The sequence below is a fragment of the Nycticebus coucang genome, chromosome 19 (assembly GCF_027406575.1).
Source record: "Nycticebus coucang isolate mNycCou1 chromosome 19, mNycCou1.pri, whole genome shotgun sequence".
NCBI classification, from domain to species: Eukaryota; Metazoa; Chordata; class Mammalia; order Primates; family Lorisidae; genus Nycticebus; species Nycticebus coucang.
In genome coordinates, this window is record NC_069798.1 from 68,313,910 (window position 1) to 68,337,878 (window position 23,969).

A 23,969-nucleotide genomic window follows, 5' to 3' on the forward strand; every position below is an offset into this window, starting at 1 on the left:
TTAGCAGAACAGTGTCCAAAATAGGAGCGAATAAAGCAAATAGCCTTATTCCAGCCAGTAGACTTAACCTAGTAAAAAGAAGGCCTAGAAACAGAAGTTACTGAAAACACTATGAAAAGCCCTCCCCAGAAGGGTGTTTCTGAGTGAAAGGGGTTACAGCTGCAACCCCTGGGGACCAAGAGCCCCAGGCCTTCTGTTCAAGGCCACTCTCTGCTGCTGGCACCTGGGCCGGGACAGGCTTCAGTCTCCCTACTGCTTTCTAAGGCAAGTTTCTGTAATGGAGGCTTTTCTCAGAGTTTTTTTTCCCCCTTTACATTCTGTGTGCAGTTTATCTGGTGGACCTCCTGGAATTTCTATTAAGAATTTCAGATGTTTTAGTAATACTTTTCAAAGCATAGTACTTACTAATAAATACGTTGGCACTCTGTAAATTAAGTAAGACAACAGCGGTTAGATCACCAGGATGACACAAATGTCCATGCAGAGTAATCAAACGGACATATAGAAAAGCTAAGATGTATAGTGTCACTCTCTGTATTGTGCCCTTTGGCAATTCTGCTCTGAGTCTCTTTCAACCAGTAAATGAGGAATTAATTCAGTCCTGTCATTCTGATTGTCTTGGTACTCCCGGAAAGAGAAGTGCAGTTTTGCTGAGAAAAATACTTGATGACGTTTAATAGTGAATGGAGGTGAAGGTAAACGTATGAATTTCCATATTTCAGTGAATATCATTTCAGGTCTCACATGCCTTCCTGTTCTTCTTTGTGTTAATAAGGGCACTAATCAGATAGCCTTATATTCTGTTTTTTATATAGAATGTGGCGTGGGTTGGTATCCAAGTCATGAACCACGTGCTCAAGCAGGAAATAGCCCAATGGTAGACTATCAGTCACAGAGCAGCCTGTCCTGGTCCACCTGCAGCAGGGCCAGGCTGTGCCTTCTGTTCTGCTCATCTGCCCATATTCTGGTTTGAATGGTCAATTTTAAGGTCTTCCAGATAATGCAGAGTGGACATAAAGTTTGCATGCAATTTAAAGTCACAACTATTTCATATTGCACACAAATTTTATGTCCACCCTGTATATTACCATTTAGAGACCGAATTTCCATCTTCGTGGCATTTCTTTTTGGCATTTGACAAAGTCGTGCACCCTCTTTTTCCTTCCTCCCATGACCCCAGGTCTTGACTTAGCAGCCCTCTTCAGGCATGCGTGTCCCTGGATGTCTTTTGCTGGTGCTGTTCTGTTCTGTCAGCCTCCCACGCACTGCCTGGGTGACTTCACCCCACAGTTATTTTGGACCACTGCGCGTATTCTTGGAACAGTCAAATGTACAGTTTCCAGCCAAGCCGAGCCTTTCTCCAGCTCGAGCAGGTTAGCAACTACCATTGTCCACTGGACGCATCTTCTTGGTTCTCCTGCAGGAACCCAGCCCGTAGCTCATCGGAGGGCAGTGAAAGCCACTTTCATGAGCTGATGATTAGAACCCTTGACATTTTGGGCCTTTAAAAAAAAAAAAAAAAAAAACCTAGATTATTTTTCAGAAATTTTTGTAATTATATTTCAAATGTTTGTTTTGTTTTTAAATGACAAGGTATGAGAGCCTGCTATTTGTAGGCACTAATTTGCAAATAACGTATTTTGTTTGTACACAGTCATTATTCCTAAAGACTGAAAAAATTAGACTGGGTATTTTTTTCTGTTTGGGATATGATACTACATATGTATGAACACTTTCCCTGTTTACATTGTAATGTAAATATATACAATATAATATATATGTACATTATATGAATATGTATATATAATGGATCTTAACTGTTAAGTATCAGTACTACTAAAAGTTTCCGATGCCTCTATTTGCTGTACATAGTGTGAAAGTCCTCGTCAGAAGAATACAACTTAAGGATCTTCAGAAAGCCATTTTGAGGCAAATTTCCAGAATTATCATCATAGCAGTTTCCCACTTGACTTACATTTTTCTCTCGGTGTCTCTTATGTACCCAATCACTGCAGGTGGAAGGTAAGCAGCCTGTGATTGAGACTGAAAACCCCTGAGAGTGAATGGGCAAGTGGTCACTGGAGAGGCCTGCAGAGTAGGCCTGGGAGAACCTAATGCTGTTCTGTTGTTATAAGGGAAGGTATTTAAATGCCTGTTTGATTGCTTTTCTTGAAATAACAATTACAACAGTGCCCTTGCTGCCTTGAGTGTCTGAGTTCCCCCAGAGCTTCTTATCGAACCTGGGAAGGCTCAGAAGCACGTCCTTGACCTGATAATCATACTCAAGATTTTGCTACTCAGATAGTGAAGAGAGGGCACAAGAACCCAAAGAATGTGAACTGATGAAAAGGGATATTTGGGGTACAGAGACTGAAGCAAATCAGAGAGAAGCCAAGCGCTATTCCACATGAACACTTAGCCTCTTCAGCAACCTAAAAGCTGCAGGCCCATGGGCCTTTGACCTTTGTCGTGTTGACACTCCTTCCTTTCTCCTCCTTCCCACTTCCCTTAATGTCCCTCATTCCCTTACACCCAGCCATCTCCTGCCCTATGTGAGCACCACCCCACAAAGGTGGATGAAAATGTGATTTGGTCATCCCCTGGAAGCTGGCAGCGTCCCACGCCATGGTCTCTTCCCCTCTACCCTCCTACGTACATTAGGCTGCTGTTCCTCTGCACCTGTCCCGTGCAGCCAGCTTCCCACCATGTATGAAAACAGAGTGCCACACACAGTGCACAGTGCCAGAAGCACTGTGGAAGAGTCAGGGAGAACACAGGACTGCATGGTAAATGAACACAGCAGTGAGGAAGCCGTGGGCATGTGTGTCCTGAGGGTGTGCAGCTGCGGGCCTGACAGCGACTTCAGGATGTGGCCCAGAGGCCTCCGGGAACAGCCGAGCTGCTGCTGCCTTCTTCCGGTTTCCATTTCCCACATGCACTTGTTTCCACCTCTCTCACATGGCCCCACTTAAAGATCTTGGGTCCCTCCACAGTTTCCATCCCCACGGAAACCATCCTGTCAGTCTTGCCTTCGTTGTTTATTTTCTTCCAGCTGGGCTGCTGCAGAAGTTTAATCCCATCATTAGAAACATGTTCTCACCACACTGCCTTCCAGTAGCACACTTCTGCTCATGCTTTTTACTTGCTTCCGTTTCTTCAGCGACTCCTGTCACATGGGCTGTCCACGTCCAAACCCCTGAGCACATGTGCCTGGCAGTCCCTGCGTCATCTCCCCCCATACCCTTCCTGCTCAGATTCAGCAGCCGGGCCATGCCACTAGCTGGGTTTGACAAATGCATAAAGTAACGGGGAGTTTTCTCCACTATTTTTCCCCAGCTAACAAATTCTCACTCACCCTTCTTGAAGGATCAGGTCTTCTGTAAGTATTTTCCTGGTCCCTACCCTTAAGCAAGTGAGTTGGCCTTTCTGTGAAGGCTTATCTGTGTACAGATAAGTTACTCAAGTACTTCATACGTTAGCCATGGCGCTTATCCGTCATGCTGGTATCTTCAAATAGCTCATTAATGCCTTCACAGCCAGGACTCTAGTTCAGATTCACCGTGGTGATGTAGTAAGTTCTCAGTATTAATGTTTGTTGAATAAATAATTAGAAAATTACCTGAAATATCTAAGTTTCTGGATGATGGAACATCTAGGAAATTTAAATCAGTAAGATGGGGAGGAGTCTAACTTAAGCATTATCTAGAAATTTGGGAAATGGTATTATTGGATTAATAAGAATTTACTAAAACAAATTTACTGGAAAACCAGTTTCGATACTGTTTTTGAATCCTATCGAAGGGTTTGGCCTGCTTTGGTTTACTTTGCTGTCTTGGTAAAATCCTGGTAGTAAATAATCTTCTATCTTTCTCTAATGGCTCAGGATCTTTCCATGCCCAGGTCTATTGTTTGGAAGGGGAATTCTCCTTGTGTAGGTTAGTAGATAAGGATTTGGAACTTGTACTGAAAGTGCAGATGTGTTCGTGTGGGATTGGTTTTAAATGTCTGCTGTCTTGCTGTCTAGTGTGACACATCATGACCTGGGAGCATAGGCCACCTCTTCATGCAGCTTCCTCAGTTTTCTGCCCCATTCAGGCTTGGTCCCAGAAGTGCTGTTTCCATGTGACAGTAGGCGCTTGGGGGGCCCTTCTAGCTCATGGTGGGCAGCTGTGGACATGGGCAGGAGTTCTAAGGCCATGGTTCCCCTAGGCCCTACCCAGTGTACCCCTCTGTCATGACTGAAGTGACAGGTTTCTGAATCTTTGTAGAGTCTTTCCTCCTTGGAATACATATGTTTTACTTATGCCTCCCAATTTCCCCTCCCCCTTACTGCCTCGTCCAGTTTGCTTAGCAGGGTGTCATTCTCATCATGGACAGTGTGCAGCTGTGTCCCGTCTAGTGTCCTCTGACTGCGCTGTAACAGAAGGCAGGAGGGAGAAGATTGCCTTCTGTACCTTAAAGCCACAGTCACACAGCAGGTTCCTGGAGCCATCTCACCTGCTCTCAGCACATCTAACGCAGTGGCTGTGATCAGAGCCACCGCTCTCCAGCAGCAGTCGGGTTCTGTGGGGCCACATTAGTGAACTGACCTGACATGTGGGAGGGCTCTCCATGTCCTCCCCGTCTGTGATGACACGCTGTTCCATGCAGGGTGTGGTGCTGCCATCGAATGACCGTCTGAGTGGGAGGCCCCCTGGGCCTTCTCTGCTGAAATGGTAAGGAAGTGTGCGGGGCACAACTCCACCTGTAACCCAGTCTTGCAGGGGAGTGTGGTGATGCTGTGGGTCTCCAGGTGTCAGCACCATCTGAGACCCTGTACAGAATCAACCTGGAAGTCTCTGGCAGGCCTTGTCCACTGTGTCCAGCACACACCAGCCAGGGTAGCACCAATTCAGGCCCTTCTTCCCAGGGCCCTGCTACATTACAGGTTGGAACATTGTCTGGAGTCTGGAAACAAACTAAGCAGAAGACCATGACGCTCACTGTGCAGCTCCCTGCGTGACTTACAAAGAGTAGAAGCTTATTCTTACATTTTGGAGATGGAGAGTCCAAGACTGATGTGCTGGCAGATGTTTCCGGTGAGGACACGTTCCTAGTCCACAGACATTGTCTTCTTGCTGGACCTCCACATGGTGGAAGGGGCGGGGATCCTCCTGAGGTCTTGGATAAGGGCAATAACCCCATTCGTGAGGAATGACCACCCAGAGGCCTGAACTCCTAACATATCATCTAGGGGGTTAAGATTTCAACATATGAATTGCAGGGAGACACAAGCATTCAGATCCTCACCCTGGTGGCCACTGTCTGCAGGGATGCCGTGTTCTGTCTGCCCTCTGCCCCGGCAGAGCACCTCCAGTCAGCCTCCACTCCTTGAGTCCTCATCCCCATAGTTTTAACAAGCCATCTTTCCTGCTGTCACCCCCAGCCTGCAGCAGAGGCCACCCCAAATTGTCAGAGAGACTGGCGGCCCTCCCTCAGTGTATTCCCTAGTCCATGTGGATGGCGGGTCTTTCTTCTGGGTCCCCTCATGGGACATAATTAATGCTCTGAGAGTCCTTCTTAGAATACATCCATCCCACCTGCCATCTCCCTCAGCCTTGTCATTCTCTGTCTACTGTCTGCCTGGGCGACTCAGGCACCACTTCCTCCCATCTTCTAGGAGCTTCCCTAGAAGGAAACTTGCTCCACCAGTCTCATGTCCTGAGGAATTAAAATGAATTTTTGCTTTTCTGTCCTTATGCCTGGTCCCCTTGAGCAAGTATCCTCAAAGTCCTATCTGGGGGGCTCTCCTGGTCCCTGCCAGTATATACCTAATAATTTTTGCAGCTCCTCAGTGACTGTAGCTCATCAGGCCAAGCATATCCCAGCTGTCTGCAGCCTTAGCCCCAAGTGTCCTGGCCAAGGTAGCCCAAAAAGGTTGGGCACCCCCAAGGGGGCACATGGTGTCTTGGAGTTGCAGATGGTCCTGAGCACAGCACAACTGCTAGCTTACGCTGGGGAGTCAGGCCCCCTGCCACAAATCAGGTCCACCCTGTGAAAGGGAGAGGGGAAAGGTGTAGGAACAGGCAGGGTTTAGTCAGCAGCACCGTTGAATCAGAGCTGCCCAGCAAGAAGCCACTTGCGAACAAAGTTATTCTGCCATAGTCCGTGGATGCTGGCAGAAGCCACGAGATGCCTGGGTCATAGACAAAGGACTTTATTACTCACAGTAAGAGTCATAGCCGGGGAGTCGGCATCCGTCCTGGTTCTCCAAGTCCCAACTCTCCCAGGCTGACACAGAGAGCCCCAGCCCATACACGCAGTGGGCAGTGGCATAGATGATGCGCTCTGAGCTTAAGGAACCCGGATCTCTTATCATGAGTAGTAAGCCGGCCTGTTCTTTGCCCTGACAGGGTACTTGTTTTTATTATGATAAAATGGACAAATTTTCCCTATGCTCTGGGAGAAGACACTATCTTTCTCTTCCATGGCTGTTCATTCTTGAAACATCTATGGAGAGTCAGAATAAAGGCAGTCGGCACCTTGGATGTATTGAAACATGGGATCCAAGGTTTGTCCTCCAGCCCTCCTGGCTGTAGTGAGGAGTCCAGTCCACATCAACACCAGACCTCAGGCTCTTCCTCTCGATGACTGGAAACCATTTTAAAGATTATGCAGTTCTTCCCCTTTGTATTCTTGTCTTCTGTTTAAAATTATACTTATTAAAGCCTATTATATGCCATGCTTTGGACATGCCACAGTGAGTAGTAGAGGCCCGCAGTCACAGTTTAACTGTCTGCACAGTTAAACATCAGAGTGACAGGCTAGAGTTACACGCAACAGGCCTCGTGCGCAGGTGCCTATCAGTAGCTCTAAAACCTAAAGTAAATTTCAAATTAAAGAAATGTCTAATTAAGAAATATGTCGGTATCCAACTTCTTATAGACCAGTTTTACTACTGTTTCCTTAGAACTTAGATATTTGTCATGTTTATTCAGAAACTCTTTAATGGATGACAAATATGACAAACTACAAAAGCATCTCAATATATTCTTCCTATGCTTATTTAGGGAACCTAAAAGGTCTGCCGGCGGTCATAGTAGTCTAGTGACCACTTTCTAACATTTATACATTATGCTTAATCAAACTACTGATTTTCACTGTGGATATTTATTCTTTTCAGTCTAGTACCACAGGAAGTAGGTGATTGCCTTTTTCTCATTTACTGACTTTAAGATCTCAGGGCTATGGATGACATGATTTTATTTCCCATCTCAGGTCTCTTATGAAGTACAGTAATAGCATCAGAACCACCCAGGCAGCTATGGAACCTATGTTCAAGGTTCTGGGGAAGAGAAAAGAATCAGAATGGACTGGAAACTCTGAACCTTGGTGGTTTTAGAGCCATCACAACTGTTTAAATGTCCTACCCTTAGGAACTCGAGCAGCTCTTAAAGCAGTGGTTCTCAATCTTCCTAGTGCTGCAGCCCTTTAATAATTCCTGTGGGTTGCAACTCATAGGTTGAGAACCACTGTCTTAAAGAACTACGTGTTGCTCAAGCATTGAGTGATGCTTACTCCAGCTGTACTGCCAGCAGTCTGGGGCTGCCATCACATAAAGCAGCGTCCTGCAAGGCCCAGAAGGGCTCCGGGTTCCTGGGAGCAGAGACCCTGCCTGCTCACCTCCTGTCTGCACTCCTGACCCGGCATACAGAGATTCATAATTCTGGGGAGGTGCTTGGAGATGTCCTTTACGTGAGGAGTCTGATGAGGAGAATAGACATGGAAACCCAGCCTGATGGAGTACCCTGCACTCTGAGCATGTCTGTGAGGGTGTGTTTGTGTGTACCTAATTGTATATGCACATGTATGTATGTATCCCAAGAAAACATGGAAAAGTGACATTTGATTATGCATATACAATGTACAAATGTTAGAAAGTGGTCTCTAGTCTACTATGTGACTATATATAATTAAGCCACCTGGTGCTGATACAAGTACTTATCCTACGCTGGCTTTACTCCTTCAGAATATCAAGCAAGCACCTGTTTGAGGGAGATCAGGAGCTTGACTTCCAGTTATCCAAGGACTGAGAAATTTTACAGAAGGATCAACTCTCAAACATGTGCTAATTTAAAACATATTGCAGGTTTTCCTTTCTAAACCTTGTTGAAGATGATTTCAGATGGGCAACCGGTTGTGTATCCAAATGAACCTTGCAGCTTGCTTGTTTAATGTAAGCATGTTTTCTCATGAGAACACTTGAGTTTTGATGACATGTGGTGGTTTAACTTTCCAACCTGCTCACATCACCGTTCCCTGTACGGAATCTTCTCTGGGTTCCTGTGTGGTGTCTGTGACTTGCACCCTACACATGCATGGCAGGGGACTGGCACCTGCAGGTGGGCGCTGATCACCGCTGAGCAGCATCCTCGTCTGATAACTCATGCCTGCTGTTACATGTGCCTGCTGCTCCTTCTAAACAAGATTTTAGTTAAAAGGCAAAATAGTGTTGCCCATTTAACAAAGCCTGTGGACTCTTTAATGAATTAGTAATTTTCTTCTATCACATTTACACCGTCTGCAGCACAGTGGGCTCGTGTAGCACACTGTACATGGCCATGGCCCCAGGACCACACTGTTACCTCATTAGACTTGTTGCCCAATTTAAAATAAGTCCTGTAGAAATTTGCTGGAGGACTTTACATGTGACATGTGTAGTTGCTGAGACAAAATGGCACAAACCTCTTAGCTCTGGACACACCAGATGTCCTTAATATTGGTCACACTGCAGACATCCAGGCACGTAGCCCCGGTCCCCAGCTTTCATCATGCGTGATGTCACATGTGCACCAGGGGGGTCAGGGCCCCTTTGGGCCTGGGGTCAGAATCCACTGGGTTCCGTATTGTACTTGTGTAAAGACGCCCTCTGAGCCGGACTTCTCAACACCAGACCAGGTGCCTGGAGGAGAGAGAGTGCGGTCCCCACTCCCTGTACACCACATCACTTCACGCTTTCATTGCCAGATTTTACCCATTGTTTCCATTTCTAAGTTCATTTTTATTTATCCTGCTCATCTCAAAGTAAAAGTTTAAGTCTCTTCATTGGTCTTTTGTTTGGTATCTTTAAATCAATTTTAAACTTTGTTATCTTCTGCATGTATTATTCTCTAGGGCCTAAGCCACAGATATTCTGTAATGTGAAATAGGAGTTTAATTTAGATATTTAGGAAAATGTTCAAAATGAAGATTGTATCACCCGCTGGTTAAAAAGAAAATGCATTAGCATTTTCCACATTGACCGTGGCAGTGTCCACACCACACCTTGGAGCTGCCCTCCCGTGAGCAGGCTTTGCTCAGAACTGCTCTCCTGAGTCTACCAGGGGAGATCCCAGAAAGGACTGATGCCAGCCATACAGCCATCATACCCTCTTACCTTCACGCCGGTCTCCTCTCCTTGGCTATGTTCTGCAATAGCCCATTCTAAAAATCGCTCCAGGGCGCAGTGACCAGCCCTCATGCCAGACTTCATAGCACTTGTCCGCTACACCCAGGCCTCTGTTGACCTCTGGTGCTCCCTCTGATGTGCTTACTCCCGAGCCTCGGGGATTTCTGCCAGCTTTGCATCTCCTTGTGAAGGGGCCAGGCCCAACTGGGCTGCAACCCACAGGACGCTCAGGTCCCCTGGCACAGACAGCCAGCCAGCAGGGAGCAGCAGCCGTGTGCCCAGAACGTGTGACTCATTTTGAGATGTTAGGGAGACAGCGTTGTTGTCAGAGCACACCAGCAGCTGCTGTCACTTGGGTGAGCAGATGTTAGACCTCCAAAAGCTTCACTGATAATTAAAATACTAACAGTTAGTGTTTTACCCGAGCTGTGGTTCCGTTTACTGTAAATTTGATTTTAAGGGTGCTTGTGTGTGGTTACTGAGAAGTGGTTTGCTTTTTACCTGCATATGAAAATGTCTGCAAGGCAGACAAATGTCTGTTTTCTCTCATTTCCTCAGAAAAGAGATGAAGATGCTATAATATAATGGAAACATAAGCATGGCTGCAAAGTGAGTGTGATTTTTTTTATAGGGTTTGCCAGAAAAACAAAAAAGAGAGAAGTTTAATCTGTACCTTGTTAGCCTTTTAGAGTCAGTCTTGTTAGAAACATGCCCTGCAGCAAGGTGGGCGGCCTTGTTTGCGGATGTTGCCTTTGAAGGTGTGTATAATGTGAAGCACTTTTGTCCCTGACACTGTGCTGTCTGCACTGGGGCTCATAAACTGTCAGAGGACATTCAAGAAAAGGTTATTAGGCTTCCTAATTTTCTGATTCCATGATGCAGAAAAGAATGTTTGTACTAGTTGGTTACACTAGTTGGTTGCACTAGTTGACCGGTTTATTAACTGGGGTAAGTTGCACAGAGGCGGCCGTCCTGGAAGCAGATGGGCGCAGCCTCCCCATGTGGGCCGCCTGGATTCCAGGACCGTGTGTGCTGGGCACTGTCACCTGTTCTCTGCTGTCATCACTGATGCTGAAGCCCGGGAGGAGGCCCAGGATGCGATGAGGCTGGCACCTCAGAGGGGCGAGTGCTCACTTAAGACCCTACCTCGTGCCAAGGCCTACCTGGACGCCCACCATGCAGAACCTGAGCCCCACCCTGTGTGTCACTGCATAGGTCCCCTCCGCCACCCTTTGCTTTTTTCCAAATAGGACTTCAGACATTCCAGCACGTTCTGCTGGTAAATCAACTGGCTGTTTTTAACAAGTGCTGTTCGTGGGTAAATGACAAAATCAGAGCATTTCACAGTCTAACTTTAAAGTGGCATTTCATCACCCTCTGTGAAACTTGATGATACTATTTCTGTCACCTGAGTCAAATTTTTAAAGTTATGTGGCTGCCACTTCATGATCTATCTGTATAGCTCCCAGGCTTCTGCTCAGCAGAGAAACAGTTAACTGCTGCCCTCCCCTCACCCCCCAAAGCTCGTCTAGATAACCTGAAAGGGCACATTCTGATCTCACTGAGTGAGATTTGTGTGCCCAGTTCCCATTACCTTAGATCTTCATGCATGAAAATGATAATATATACCTAAGGGTCTGATATAATACAAAATTTCTTAGGGTTTGTGACTTTAAAGGTAAAATATTGTCTTTTATTCTTTGTCACTCCTCAGTGCCCATGGAAATATCTAGTTCCATGGAGACTATTCTTGGTAACGTTAGAAGCCTGCACGATTATACATTTCCAACTTGAGGGAAAATTTATTCTTAGTTTTTTCTGAGTATCTTAGAATTCTCTTCAGGGGTCTACATGGTGACCTTCCATCATTCCTGGTGGTAAGTGCAGGACTGATGAGAACCAAGAAAAAATGTCTAGAACGCTCCGTACCTCAGTGTATGTCCTGGTTTGTGGTAAGTTTTCCTTTACTAAAAAGTGCATACTGTAGCTTAAGAAACTGTACTATTGAATTTATGTGGAAGCGTTTCTCGGTAAGGGTGTGAACTTTGGTTAATTTTTACAGAAAAGCAGTTTTCCCCATCTCTTCTTCCAGAACAGGGGCCTTTGTGAAATTGAAAACATCCCTAGGCCTTTACCCTAATCATTCACCATCTACCTTTGTGAGTGCACATGTGGTGGGGGGCAGTACATGGCAGATACTTACCAAAATTTCATTTAATTATGTTGAGATATATTCAGTACATCACATCCATAGGCCAGCTCGTGTCAGCTGGGGTTTAGAAAGTTCAAGGCAAGTCTGTGCTCTGAAATAAATCTAACTAGTGTAGCTACCATGTTTAACATGTCAAATAGTCTTTGACATGTTAAAGTAATTCTTAATTTTGTATCTCAACCAGTCTAACGTAGCCATCTCTATTTTGTGTGTGAATTTTAGTACCACTGACTGGAATGTGTCTCTACCCTTGAAAATTATGAAGAGACATGAGGTAAAGACCAACCTGTGTTCTCTGAAAAAAACAAAACAAAACAACCAAAAGAAAGAGAACTTGTCGTTTAGTTTCTTAACTATAAGACTAAGTGGTTGCTCTGTCCCATGCTGTGACCCTCTCTCTTTGATCCTAAGTCAGTTGATGGAGTTTTCCCCAGAGGAACCTGAGGAAGTCCGGGCTGTTGAATGGGGGTAGCTGGAAGGCAGGCAGTTCCCATGATAAGTACCAGTATTATTAAGGGGGAAGAACTTCCTTCTTCCAAACCAGATTTGAACGAGAGCGCTGTAGCAGGCATCTGACGTAATGGCAGGGAATTACTATTATCTTTAAAATGAATAAATCATGGAGCAATTATCGATATCGATTTGACTGGCTAAACTATTGGTGACTGCTTTTGTAAGAATAATGTATTCCCGGCTTGAAATTTCTAAAAGGTTATATTTCATTGAATTTTAATCTGTCATTTTTCCTGCTTTCACTTGAGAAACTTCTAAGCTTTTGTGACATTAAAATATGGCTCTAATTTATTAGCATAATCTGTTAATATTGTTTCATTTTAATAGACATTAAGTATGATTTCTTAACATTCTTGTTAAAATTACATCTTAAAACTGAAGTTGGGAAAAATTAGATGTGGCTTAGAACCACAATGTCATATGTGTCCCAAATTTCTATATGAAAAGTATTTTTTTAATCACATCATATTCAGGGTGCTTTAATTACAACATTGAACCAACCCAGCATTTTTAAGCTTAGTGGCCCTACCAAAATAGAAAATCTAAACTCCCCGCAGTGTCTGAGTTGTAACCTAGCAATGTATAAACATTTAGTACCATTTCAGGAGAAGCTTTGAAATTTAAAATAAATGCTGGCTCATAGCAACAAAGTGGTTTACATAGGACATTAGCCCAGGCTCTCCCCCCCACGACGTGTCTTTTTAACACCATCTTTATCTGCTACGTGATGCATGAAATCTACTTTCAGTTTTAGAACTGCCAACAACCTTTGACCCCTTTAGTGGAGACACAATGTGACCTTTCTATTGTCATCAGCTTTCATTCTCTTGAAAATTCTATGAATTTTTATTACAAGTTTTTTTTTGAACCAAGCTGAGGCTTCCACAAATTACTTGCCACAGATGAGATGAAGTTGTTGAAGTGGCGTGAGATAAGTTTTACAGCCGGCGTGTGCGCGAGGAGCCCGGGCCTGTGTCCCGCAATGTCATACCCCAGTAACTGCTGAGCCTACTATTGGATAAATACATCATTTTATGGAACATTGATTGTTCTATAAACCCAATGGAGTATTATGCTCTATGATCAAACCATTTAGATTGTGTGTAGAGCACAGAAAATGCCATATTCAGGATGGTACTAAAAGTGCCATTTGTGTATTTTATGGATGTCATTACAGGGGAAACTTCTCTCTGTAGGCCCTGTTTACTGCAAAATTTTTTAGTCTGTAATGACATTTTTCATTCACAACGTATGCCTTCAAGAGAGGGGGCCCTTGTTTTATTTTTTTCATTCGCGTTTACTGCACAAATTCTGTACATTTTAATTAAATGTAAGCTTAACAAAAGCATAAGGTATTTATTCTGTGGGAAAAAATGATGACGGCAAGGAGAGAACAGCACACACCCGGGGCAGCCGCCAGGTTCTCGGCCCTGAGTGTGGCTTCCCAGAAGCTCAGCAGAGGCAAAGCAGAGCCCTTAGCACAGTTTTGGGGAGCAGAGTCTTGACGCTTAACCCCTCCACTCCCCCACAGTGGGGCTGTGCTTTGCCACTCTGGAAATGTTGGCTTCAGGGGGACCCATGGGAAGGAGTGGTCTTCTCCAAAACCACTTCCCCGAGAACAAATCCTCAGACACCCAGAAGAAAACCTTTTCATTTCAACCAAATGGTCAGTTTCCAGCGCATTTAACTGAGAGAGTTTGATATCTTTGTGCTCATGAAAGGATTTTGTAAACGGGCACCAGGCTGCGTTTTGACCTTCTCACACCTTCCACGAAAAGCTTCTCGTTACCCTATTGGGAACAGATTCAAAAAGACTGCGTTAGGCCCAGCATTCAGTTAGCTCCTCTCACCGTCCTGATCTGAGTCACTGGAAGGTCAGCCAGGCACAGGGGCTCACACCCGTAAGCCCAGCACGTGGAGGCCAAGGCAGGAAGATCACTTGGGCCCAGGAGCTTGAGACCAGCCTGAGCATATAGCAAGACCCCATCACTACAAAATAGAAGAAAAGTTAGCCAGGTGTGGTGGTGCACACCTGTATTCCTGGCTACTCGGAGATCGAGGCAAGCGGGTTGCTTGAGCCCAGAAGTTGGAGGGTGCAGTGAGCTGTGATGCTGCCACTGTGTTCCAGCCTGGGTGACAGAGCAAAACTCTGTCTCAAAAGGAAGAAAAAAAAATAATAATAAGGAAAGTGTCATACAAATATTATGTTGGGCATCCAAGCTCCATTAAAGCTCTGTGCAGTTTGAGAGTTAGCACAGTGACTAGGAGGTTAAAGATAAAACCTGTACAACCTTCCTGTTTTCCAAACACCATGTCCATTTGGCCATCTGCACTGGTGAGCTTTACAGTTCCTATTTACTAGAAAGAGCTCAAAAATGAAAGTTGATGTGCCCAGTAAATTCTTGGTCATAGCCCAGTTAGAATTTAAAGTTACAGTAGAGAGTCACATTAGTTTAAATGACACTTGAACTTATACATGGCTCAACATTAATTCATTATGGTTGAAATGGAAGAATCTTCAGTGGATGAATCTTTTTCAATCTGATTGAGGCTGTTACATTTTATAGGTGCTATTTTTCAAAGCAGTACTGACAGCACTCGAAGTTATTAAATTGCTGAATCAAAAGATGGACCTGCACTCGCATTTATGAACTGTGATGGACTGGTGGGCCTGTGCTCGCACAGAGGTTAAGATGTTAGTGGTGTTCGGCTTCATCACACCCCGTACTGACAGCAGTATTTACCCATGTAGTTTACTTTAATGGTCTGGAAGTGGCTTAACCCACCTCTGGATTCAAATAAATTCAGTAAGTAGTTCAGAATAGCGTAATTATCAGGGCTATAAGGGATTCAAAGGATAATTCTATACCCAAAGGGACTTTATGTCCGGTTGCAAGTAAAGAACAGCATTGCTTGGACTCAAGTATGCACCGTTTCTTCCGGAGATGACCCAGGAGTGAGTAGTTTGTTCTTTCATTCCCAACTATAATCATTTCTCCTGTTGTTTTTTTTTTTTTTTTATTGTTGGGGATTCCTTGAGGGTACAATAAGCCAGGTTACACTGATTGCAATTGTTAGGTGAAGTCCCTCTTGCAATCATGTCTTGCCCCCATAAAGTGTGACACACACCAAGGCCCCACCCCCTCCCTCCGTCCCTCTTTCTGCTTCCCCCCCATAACCTTAATTGTCATTAATTGTCCTCATATCAAAATTGAGTACATAGGATTCATGCTTCTCCATTCTTGTGATGCTTTACTAAGAATAATGTCTTCCACTTCCATCCAGGTTAGTACGAAGGATGTAAAGTCTCCATTTTTTTAATGGCTGAATAGTATTCCATGGTATACATTTACCACAGCTTGTTAATCCATTCCTGGGTTGGTGGGCATTTAGGCTGTTCCCACATTTTGGCGATTATAAATTGAGCTGCAATAAACAGTCTAGTGCAAGTGTCCTTATGATAAAAGGATTTTTTTCCTTCTGGGTAGCTGCCCAGTAATGGGATTGCAGGATCAAACGGGAGGTCTAGTATTGCCTCCTAGGTGGAAAAGTAGGGTTAGAGGAACACGAGCCAGCACGCCAGAAGACGCTTTTTCAAATACAGTGGATGACAAAGACCTAGAGGTCCCAGTGGATGGCAGGTTGACTGGGACCGGCCACACCATGCCTGGCTTAAACTCAGGCAGAGATGGAGTAAAGGTGGGGGCTGTGTGGAGCGCCACCCTCCTTTGGCCTCTGCTCACACACAGAGCAGTCCCCAAGAATTTAGGGGGGATTAAAGTTCAGGAGATGGCCATCCATACAGAAATTAATTCAACCCTTTCATTCTAGGATCTCTTTGCTTTACTCTAAGCTCATGCTTATCTTCTGAACTCTAATCTCCAGGTCCAGGATGGGTGGAGGATTGTTGCCCTCAAAGCAGAAGGGCAGTCAGGGAAGGACAGATCTCTGAGCCAAAGCACATTCTCTGCAGGGTCCACTCAGATGCACTGGGATAGTTCCCTCCAGGCACTGCACACACGCCCCCAGAGGCACGAGTGCTGACCTTTGAAGACCGTGAATGCCCCCAGCAAGCCTCACGGCCTGCTGTACAGTACACGCTTGGTAACAAGCACACCATGTCGCTGGCTCCGGGCCTCATTCCGTGGTGCCCAGTTGTTGTCTGTCCTTGCTAGTTAGGTAAACAAGAGAAAACAGGGGCGCACTGTAATTAGGGAATTCCTTAGACTAGATTCATGGACATTTTGGTCCTTTCTCTGGGAAGGTTTCCTTTCTCTGGTTGACCCTTGAGACAAGTGGTTTCCTTTGCCTGGTTTATACGGGTGGGGAAAGCTCCCTGCAAAAGAAGGCGTATCAGTTAACAGCTAATTAATACTCTGAAATTGGGAGCATCGGCCTGCAGTGTGGGCTGAGCCAGACATCCTCAGGCTGATTCTGCCTGACAAACGTGCTGGGCCTGGCCTAGGGCCTGTGCTCAGAAGTGACCCACTGTAGAAGCGAATGTTTTCCATGTGGCAAGCAGAATTGTCCTTATTTTTAAGAGATGCTAGCAATAAATAATCTATAAAGTATGCCGTTAAAAAAGCTAAAAAGAGTAAAGTAGAATATCTCAAAGATGAGGTTACTATTGAGACATGAAATCCTGACAGTGATCCCTCGTGGACACTCTTATTTAGGGGGTTGGAGGCAAGAATTAGAAAAGCACGGAAAACTTTCAAAGAAAAATATAGGAACCATGTTTAAAATGTCAGCTTCTGTTTATGAAAATAAAGATTATCATTTCCAGCCCTATTTTACCCCATTGATACGGGAAGCAGTGGGCCCTGCCCTGAGTCTGGGTGCCTTGAGGGTGTGTGAGTGTGCCCAGCCCTCACGCCCATCCCCTGTGCCATGTGCTACTGCCCAGCCTCTCTGCCCCACCAAGGGCAGCTCAGGTCTCCTGAGATCTCAAGAGGGGCTCGAAGCTCCCCTTCTCATGGTAGGGCAGGCCTCCTACATCCCTGTGCCGGCCCCACTTGCTTGCCCTAGTGTTCAGTGTGCCGAAGACAGATGGTGAAGGACACAGGGTGAGTTGGGCTGTCCAGGCAGGCCTTGTATGTGCTTCCTGGCACCTCACAGCCCCAGACCAGCTGTCCCACCCTGTCCTGCCTCCCTGTCCTCTCCTGGGCTCTCGTCTCACTTTATCCCCTCTGCTCACATCCCAGGGACTTATGGTATTTCCTAAAGAGTCAGTGTTGTCACTAAGGAATTTGGAGCTGGCCTTAAAGATCAAAAATTTCAACCCCTCTGTCACACTCCAACAATGTTCCTGCTCAAAGACATCTAGTGGGTCCCTTCTGTCCACAGCTCTCAGCCCAGACCCATTTGGTAGGAGGCCTAGAGCAGCCTGGTCCCAGTTAAACTATCTGATCTTCTAAAGCCTGAGCCCTCAGCTGCCAGAGGGGCAGCCAAGCCATCCTACCGCTCTGCAAGGTGGGCCTTGCCGCTTCTCTGGGAGACTCCTCCTTCTCCAGCCCCAGAGGGATGTCTTGGGTCCTAGCCCTCGAGACAGGGCTTGAATGCTGCTGCTTTTACAGATTACTATAGGCTGAACGTGTGTCTCTGTGCTTGTCCTTGTCACCCTACACTGGTATTCACGTCATTCACAAGCAGATTCCCTCCACACTAGGCACAGTGCTGAGGTATAGAAGGATGAGAGGAGGAGGCCGGGTCCAGGGTGCTCAGTCCCCTGTCCAGCTCTGCACCACCCGAGCCTCACCTGTGAGCACCCAGCCCCCTGCCTGGCCCACGGGGATGCACTGTGGCCAAGTTCAGTGCCTAACACTTAGGGGACTCTCAGTAAATACTTACTGCATTAAACTCTTATAGGTGTTGATGATGTATTTTTTAATTTAATATGCAAAGAATTTATTCCTTTTTTTGAATAAACAAATATTACTTGGACATTTTTGTAAAAGCCTCCCTGTGGGTTAGAAGATACTGCTGCTGTTCTGAGCTTCCCTCCCATTACCGACCACACTGTTAGAAACGATGTGACCGTGGGAGCAGCGCCCCACCCTCCCCCGGAGCTGCTGGGGGCTGTTTGCACAGCTAACCCCAAATGTGGGTAGCATGGCACCCATCTCAGCCACATGCCTTCCAGCCTTTTGCTCACCACAGCTGTCCGAGGACATGTCGAGCTTCTAACGCTTTCAGCGTGGAGAACTTGAGGCGCTTTCGGACAGTGGTTCCTTGCGTTTTTCTTGCAGTTTTAAAGGTTACCGAGGACCCTCACCTGTAAGCCTACACACCCTTGGTCTGGCTCTAACTGGTCCCTGTCTCCCACAGGCATCGTTTCCAAGTCCTACGAGTGCCGTCTGAAGGGACAAGGAGCCACCTTCGTGGAGACAGACAGCCCCTTCACTGCCGCCGCCCTGACCGAGGAGTCCCCAGTCAGAGAGAAGCCCCCACGAAGTGGCAGGAGGCCGGCCCCCACCTCTGAGCAACTACAGCAGGTCATCATAATTCAGGGCTACGATGGGGACTTTGCCCTGGACACCTCTGTGGAGGAGACAGCTGCCGCCACGCTGCAGACGCTGGCCATGGCTGGCCAGGTCGCTCGGGTGGTGCACATCACAGAGGACGGCCAGGTCATCACCACGAGTCAGAACGGGGCGCACGTGGGCAGCATGATGCCTGCGCCCATCGTCCCAGAGCAGCTGGAAGACGGAGCCACCCAGGTGGTCGTGGTGGGGGGCTCCATGGAAGGGCCTGGCGTGGAGGAGCCACTCGGTCCCCGTAGTGCTGTGATCCAGCAAGTGACCAAGCAGGAGATTTTAAACCTCTCAGAGGCTGGAGTCCCTCCCACTGATGCCTCCTCAGCCTTAGATGCACTGCTCTGCGCTGTCACTGAGTTAGGGGAGGAGGAGAGCAGAGCTGGGCACGAGGAGAAGGGCAGGCCCAGCCCCAAGGACATGCTAATCCAGCTGCCCAGTCAGGAGGATTCCCGTGCTGCCACCCCTCCGGGACCCCCCGAGGCCCAGGTGCTGCAGGACGCTCAGGAGGTGCTGGCCGATGGGACCCATCCCTCGGCTGTCGCTGCCCCCCAGGAACCAGCCCAGGTGGCCTTCAAGAAGATGGTCCACGGAGTCCTGCAGTTTGCCGTGTGTGACGCGGCTGCAGCTGGGCAGTTAATTAAGGATGGCTTCACCCAGGTCATTGTGAACGAGGAGGGCGCTGTCCACATGGTGGCCGGGGAGGGCTCCCAGATCATCATGCAGGAGACAGATGCACACGGCCTACGGGTGCAGGGCGAGCGTGTGGACCTGGTGGAGTCCGACGGGGAGATCTCGCAGATCATCGTGACAGAAGAGTTGGTCCAAGCCATGGTCCAGGAATCCAGTGGTGGCTTTCCTGAGGGCGCTACACACTACATTGTGACTGAGCTGCCCCCGGGGGTACAGGACGAGGCGGGCATGTACTCACACACCGTGATCGAGGCAGCAGGTTCTCGGGAGCTCCTGCAGGCTGGGGCTGCGCTGGGTGCTGAGGCTGGGGCCCTGCATGGGGCAGAGCAGCTGACAAGCATGGTCATCTATACCCAGGAAGGATCCCCGGCCACCACCGTGATCCAGAGCCAAAGAGAAGGCACCGAGCTGCAAGAGGCGTAGGCTGGGCCTCTGTGCTCTCCGCGCCATGCAGGCCCCGCTCTTCCGGAGCATAAACTTTCATGCCAAGGACAGCTCAACTTCAGAGGAGGACCGAGTATGCACCCTGGCCACATGCACATCAGCCACCCAAAAGGCACCATGGGTGCCACAAGGTGCACCAGTGGGACAGACAGCCGAGTGCATGGGAGGGCAGCAGAGCTCATGGCAGTGGGGCTTGCAGCAGTGGGGGCAGCCCTTAGGCCTGGCCCCTCGGCTCCTGTCCTCGGGTGGACGCCCTGCTCTGTCCCAGCCATTTTGCAGAGGAGACGCCAAGTGTTGTCTGGTTGGTTTTTCCCCTCACAAGCGTTTTCCCATTTCAGTTATCAGGTCGGTCCCTAGCAGCGGAAGAGTAATGAAAATGGACCGTGTGGCTTGGGACAGATCTGCTCCTGCAGTCCAGCATGTAGCAACTTCAACTTTTTATTATATATTTGGTTAAAATTACGACTACGATGGTAACCACTCCCTGTTAATTCGTTTTTAATTTTAGAATGACAGTGTCCCCAGACCAAAGGAAGCCTGTTAGTTCATTTCATTTATAAATTTCCTTTCTTCTTACATTGTAGGCGTATTCATTGCTTGGGTCACGTTCTGCATAAAAGAAATTTTCTTAAGCCTGCGGTTAAGAAAAGCCTTGAAGTTTATATTCAATTAAAGTATAACTTGGTTAAGACAACCGGATGCTTCTAATTTTGACTTAGTTTCATATGATAAAGTCTATATGAAATGTGCACTCTGAAAGATATTGTTCATATCAATATTTTGGTTTTTATAACAAATGTTTGTTCATATTGACATCATTTTTGCAGGATTTGTTTGCGATTTATGTCAGTTAGAAATCACTGACATTAAACATTAGCAAGTAGAGACCACCCCCCTCAGTGTTCACTTGTGCATTCACTGCAACTGTTGAATGCAAGTTTATGTTGCAATAATTTGTTTCTTGATATAATTGCTCTCATTTCTTTACCAAAATTGTAAAGTGCAAAGGTTGTTTAAGTTCTGTTTCTGTTTTCTTTGAAATAAAATTATAGTGTTAAAAGATAATGGGGACATTGTATTTCAAGCAGCCAATGATAGGCAGCTGTGCCAACCACAGGGCCCCGTCCGCCAGCGTCTCACCCCCCTGGGCCCCTTCAGAGACGCTGGTTTCTCCCACACATCTCCTGCAGCCTCAGATTGTTTTTTGAATATCTGGCAAATGGCCCAGATGCATTCTGGTGACAATAACATATTCTATCATGGTTAGCATCTAAAAACTGCGCAGAACAAACATAAGAAGGGAGGAAAATGGTAGCTGCTTTGTTTAAATAGAAGCACCATTTATTTATTTATTTTTTTGTGTGTGTGTGGTTTTTGGCCGGGGCTGGGTTTGAACCCGCCACCTCCGGCATATGGGACCGGCGCCCTACTCCTTGAGCCACAGGCGCCGCCCAGAAGCACCGTTTAAAACCTCTCTCTGAGGGGACAGCCTGGGCGCTGGCCCTGCGAACAGCTGCCCTGTGCCTTCCTGACATCCTCATGCTACCTTGAGTTCTTTCACTCTGGAGCCGCCTCCCTTTCCACAGCCTCCCCTCCAAAAACCGCAAGGTAAAAAATAAAAGGTAAAACCTCAAGTATGACACTGAGATCTATAATTAGCTGAGTATGACTTGTCCCTGGTCCTTAAAAACAGCAGGACGGTGCAGTTCTTCCTAAACAGTCCTCAGCGAACAGCGACAGGATCACTCTGTTTGTTATCAGGATAAAGGTGACCTTTACAAAGTGATGGCCCTCTCCAGCTTCTCATACATGTTTAAAAAAGGGAGGGGGGTGTTTTTCAGTGGAAATATTTCTTCTTGATCATCTCTCCCGTTAGCAGTAACCCGCAGCCCCGCGGCTCAGATGCTAATTCCCAGCCGCGCACAGCCCTGTTCGGCTAACCTTTCTGCCGCAGTCCGGGGTGTTGACAGTGACATGCTGCAGTTTACCGTTTGTGATTTATTTAGGATAAATATGTCTCAGGTGGCATTTAATCCTTCATAAAACCAGTGTAGCCTGCAGTGTCAAACCAGCAATCATGTTGTATGCACAATGAAAAGAGCAGGCCTTTGCATAAAAAAAATTGTACAGAAGGTGTTTCTAGGCTCCGAAGGACTGCAGAGGCTTCTCAGAGCCATTGTATCCTGTAATTACCTAGGAGCTGGGTTAATGTTACCACTCTTTTCTCTCTCATTACGCAACTGTTGGAATGTGAGGGGGCTGAAGAGGCACAGACACAAACGTGTGCCTCAGAGTAATGAGGCGTGGCAGGCTCTGCGAGCAGGGCCCGTGCGTCGCGGCGGGAGAGGGCAGAGAGAAGACCTGGGCTTTGCATGGCGTTCTCGCTGGAGGAGCTGATAGAACTTCAGAGAAGTCAGGAGCAAAGTGCGTGAAATAGTGGGGGGCTGTGATCAGAAAGACCGCGTGTTAGCTGCAGCCAACTGGATGACTGGGCCCCAGGAGGTGCAGCGCCCCCATCAGCTAGAGACGCAGCTTGACGTTGACGTCCCTGTCCCTGGCACAGAGGGGCAGTGCCTGCTGTGCACGGAGGATGTGACAGACGGTGGCCTCTGTGCTCGGAGGCCCTTGCCACCTCAGAGTCCTGTGCCTTGATCTGGCGTCTTTGTGGGGCGCGTCAGTCCTCACTGAGCAGTTACCAGCACGAGGGTGCTTGCCTGGAGCTCCCACTGCCCCACACACCTGTCACCTGACTCAGAAAACATCCCTTTTGCTACTTGATTTGCTTTGAAGAACCAAGTAAATGTGCTAAGACAATGTCGATGTGGCACCGAAACATCCACAGTCGCTTATCAGCTCAGTCCAGAAATGTGAACCCCAAAGTGTCAAAGAAAAGCTGGAGCTGGACAGGAGTCACAGTGGCAAAAACACTGCCGTTGGGCAGTTGCCACAGGGGAGAGAGGCCTCAGCGTGGAGCCGGGCTCCCTGCGCATTCCTGGCCGAGGAGGAAGCAGTGAGTAGACGCCAGTAGGTTTAGGCTGCAATTCACCGGGAGACCCTACGGCAGGGGTGGGTGTTCCTGGCTCAACTGGCCCAACGGGGTTCTTGAAGAAGACAGGCAGGGAAACAGGACATGGCCTGTGCGTGTGTAAGTGTGACTTAGTGTGAGTGTGTGTGCACCCATGTGCATGTCTGTGTGTGTGTGCACAACTGTGTCTCTGTGCGTGTGCGTGTGCATGGCTGTGTGTATATGCCTGTGTCTGTGTCCATATGTGTGTGTGTGTGTGTCCCGGTATGTACATGGGTGTGTGTGTGTGCCCACCTACGTGTTGTGAAGGGGACTTGATCAGGTGATCTGATGCAGAGGATGGGCTTTATGGCTAACTCAACTTAGCAGGGTTCTTGATAAGCCTAAAAAGTTTTACGGATGGACCTAGGAGAAGGTTCAAACTACAGTTTGGTCAAGGGAAGACACTTTGTCAAAATCCAGGAAGGCAGGCGGCAAGGATCCTTGCTGGTCTCTGCTGGGCGCCTCCCTCTGCAGCAGCTCACAGTCGGAAACGTTCTGCAACCTATGGACAGCCTGTGGATCTCAGCTCTACCAAGCTTTTTGTTTTCCTGAACATAAAGCTAAAAACACTGGCATAAAGAAAGCACCAGAGAGCTGGCCTGGCATACTCATAACCCCAAGTTGGTTCTGGGAGGACAGTCATTTGTTTAGCAAACTGAAGAAAGAGCTGGAAGTATTTGCTTCTTTCACTGTTTTAATAGGACCCCGTGATTTAGGGGTGCACCCACTTCAGTGGCGCCCTCCTGCTCCCGTGTGAAGAACACGATTCGTCTCCCACCCCTCTAGGGCGACATCATTTTACATGAAGAAAAAAGTTAGCGCGGTGGCAGTTATACGTTTCGGAAGCACCTTCTAATCAGGAATTGGTGATTCATTATTAGCTTCAGCAGGCGATCCATCTGACATGTAAGGGGAAAAATTAGCAGCTGTCACTGCAGGACGAGTTAATTTCCTGATGGGCCTGACACTGAAAAGCCATTTGGAGACATGGCGAAGGCTGACGAGAAAACCTAGCACTGCTTTATAATTGGAGGTAAAGAAAGGGCAGGGAAGCAGGCCAGGGAGGCCTCCGCACGCTCT

General features: G+C 47.3%; 1 protein-coding gene across 3 annotated transcripts in view; it reads left to right on the forward strand.

The window, feature by feature from the left end:
* ZNF407 (zinc finger protein 407) overlaps positions 1 to 20,881 on the forward strand; it is a 459,946-nt gene extending 439,065 nt beyond the window's left edge. For all 3 annotated transcript variants that reach the window (XM_053571862.1, XM_053571865.1, XM_053571864.1), the window contains one exon: positions 18,480 to 20,881. In XM_053571862.1, the coding sequence (XP_053427837.1) occupies positions 18,480 to 19,801 (1,322 nt within the window). In that variant the 3' untranslated portion in view covers positions 19,802 to 20,881. The remainder of the gene's footprint in view (positions 1 to 18,479) is intronic.
* The last annotated feature ends 3,088 nt before the right edge of the window (positions 20,882 to 23,969 follow it).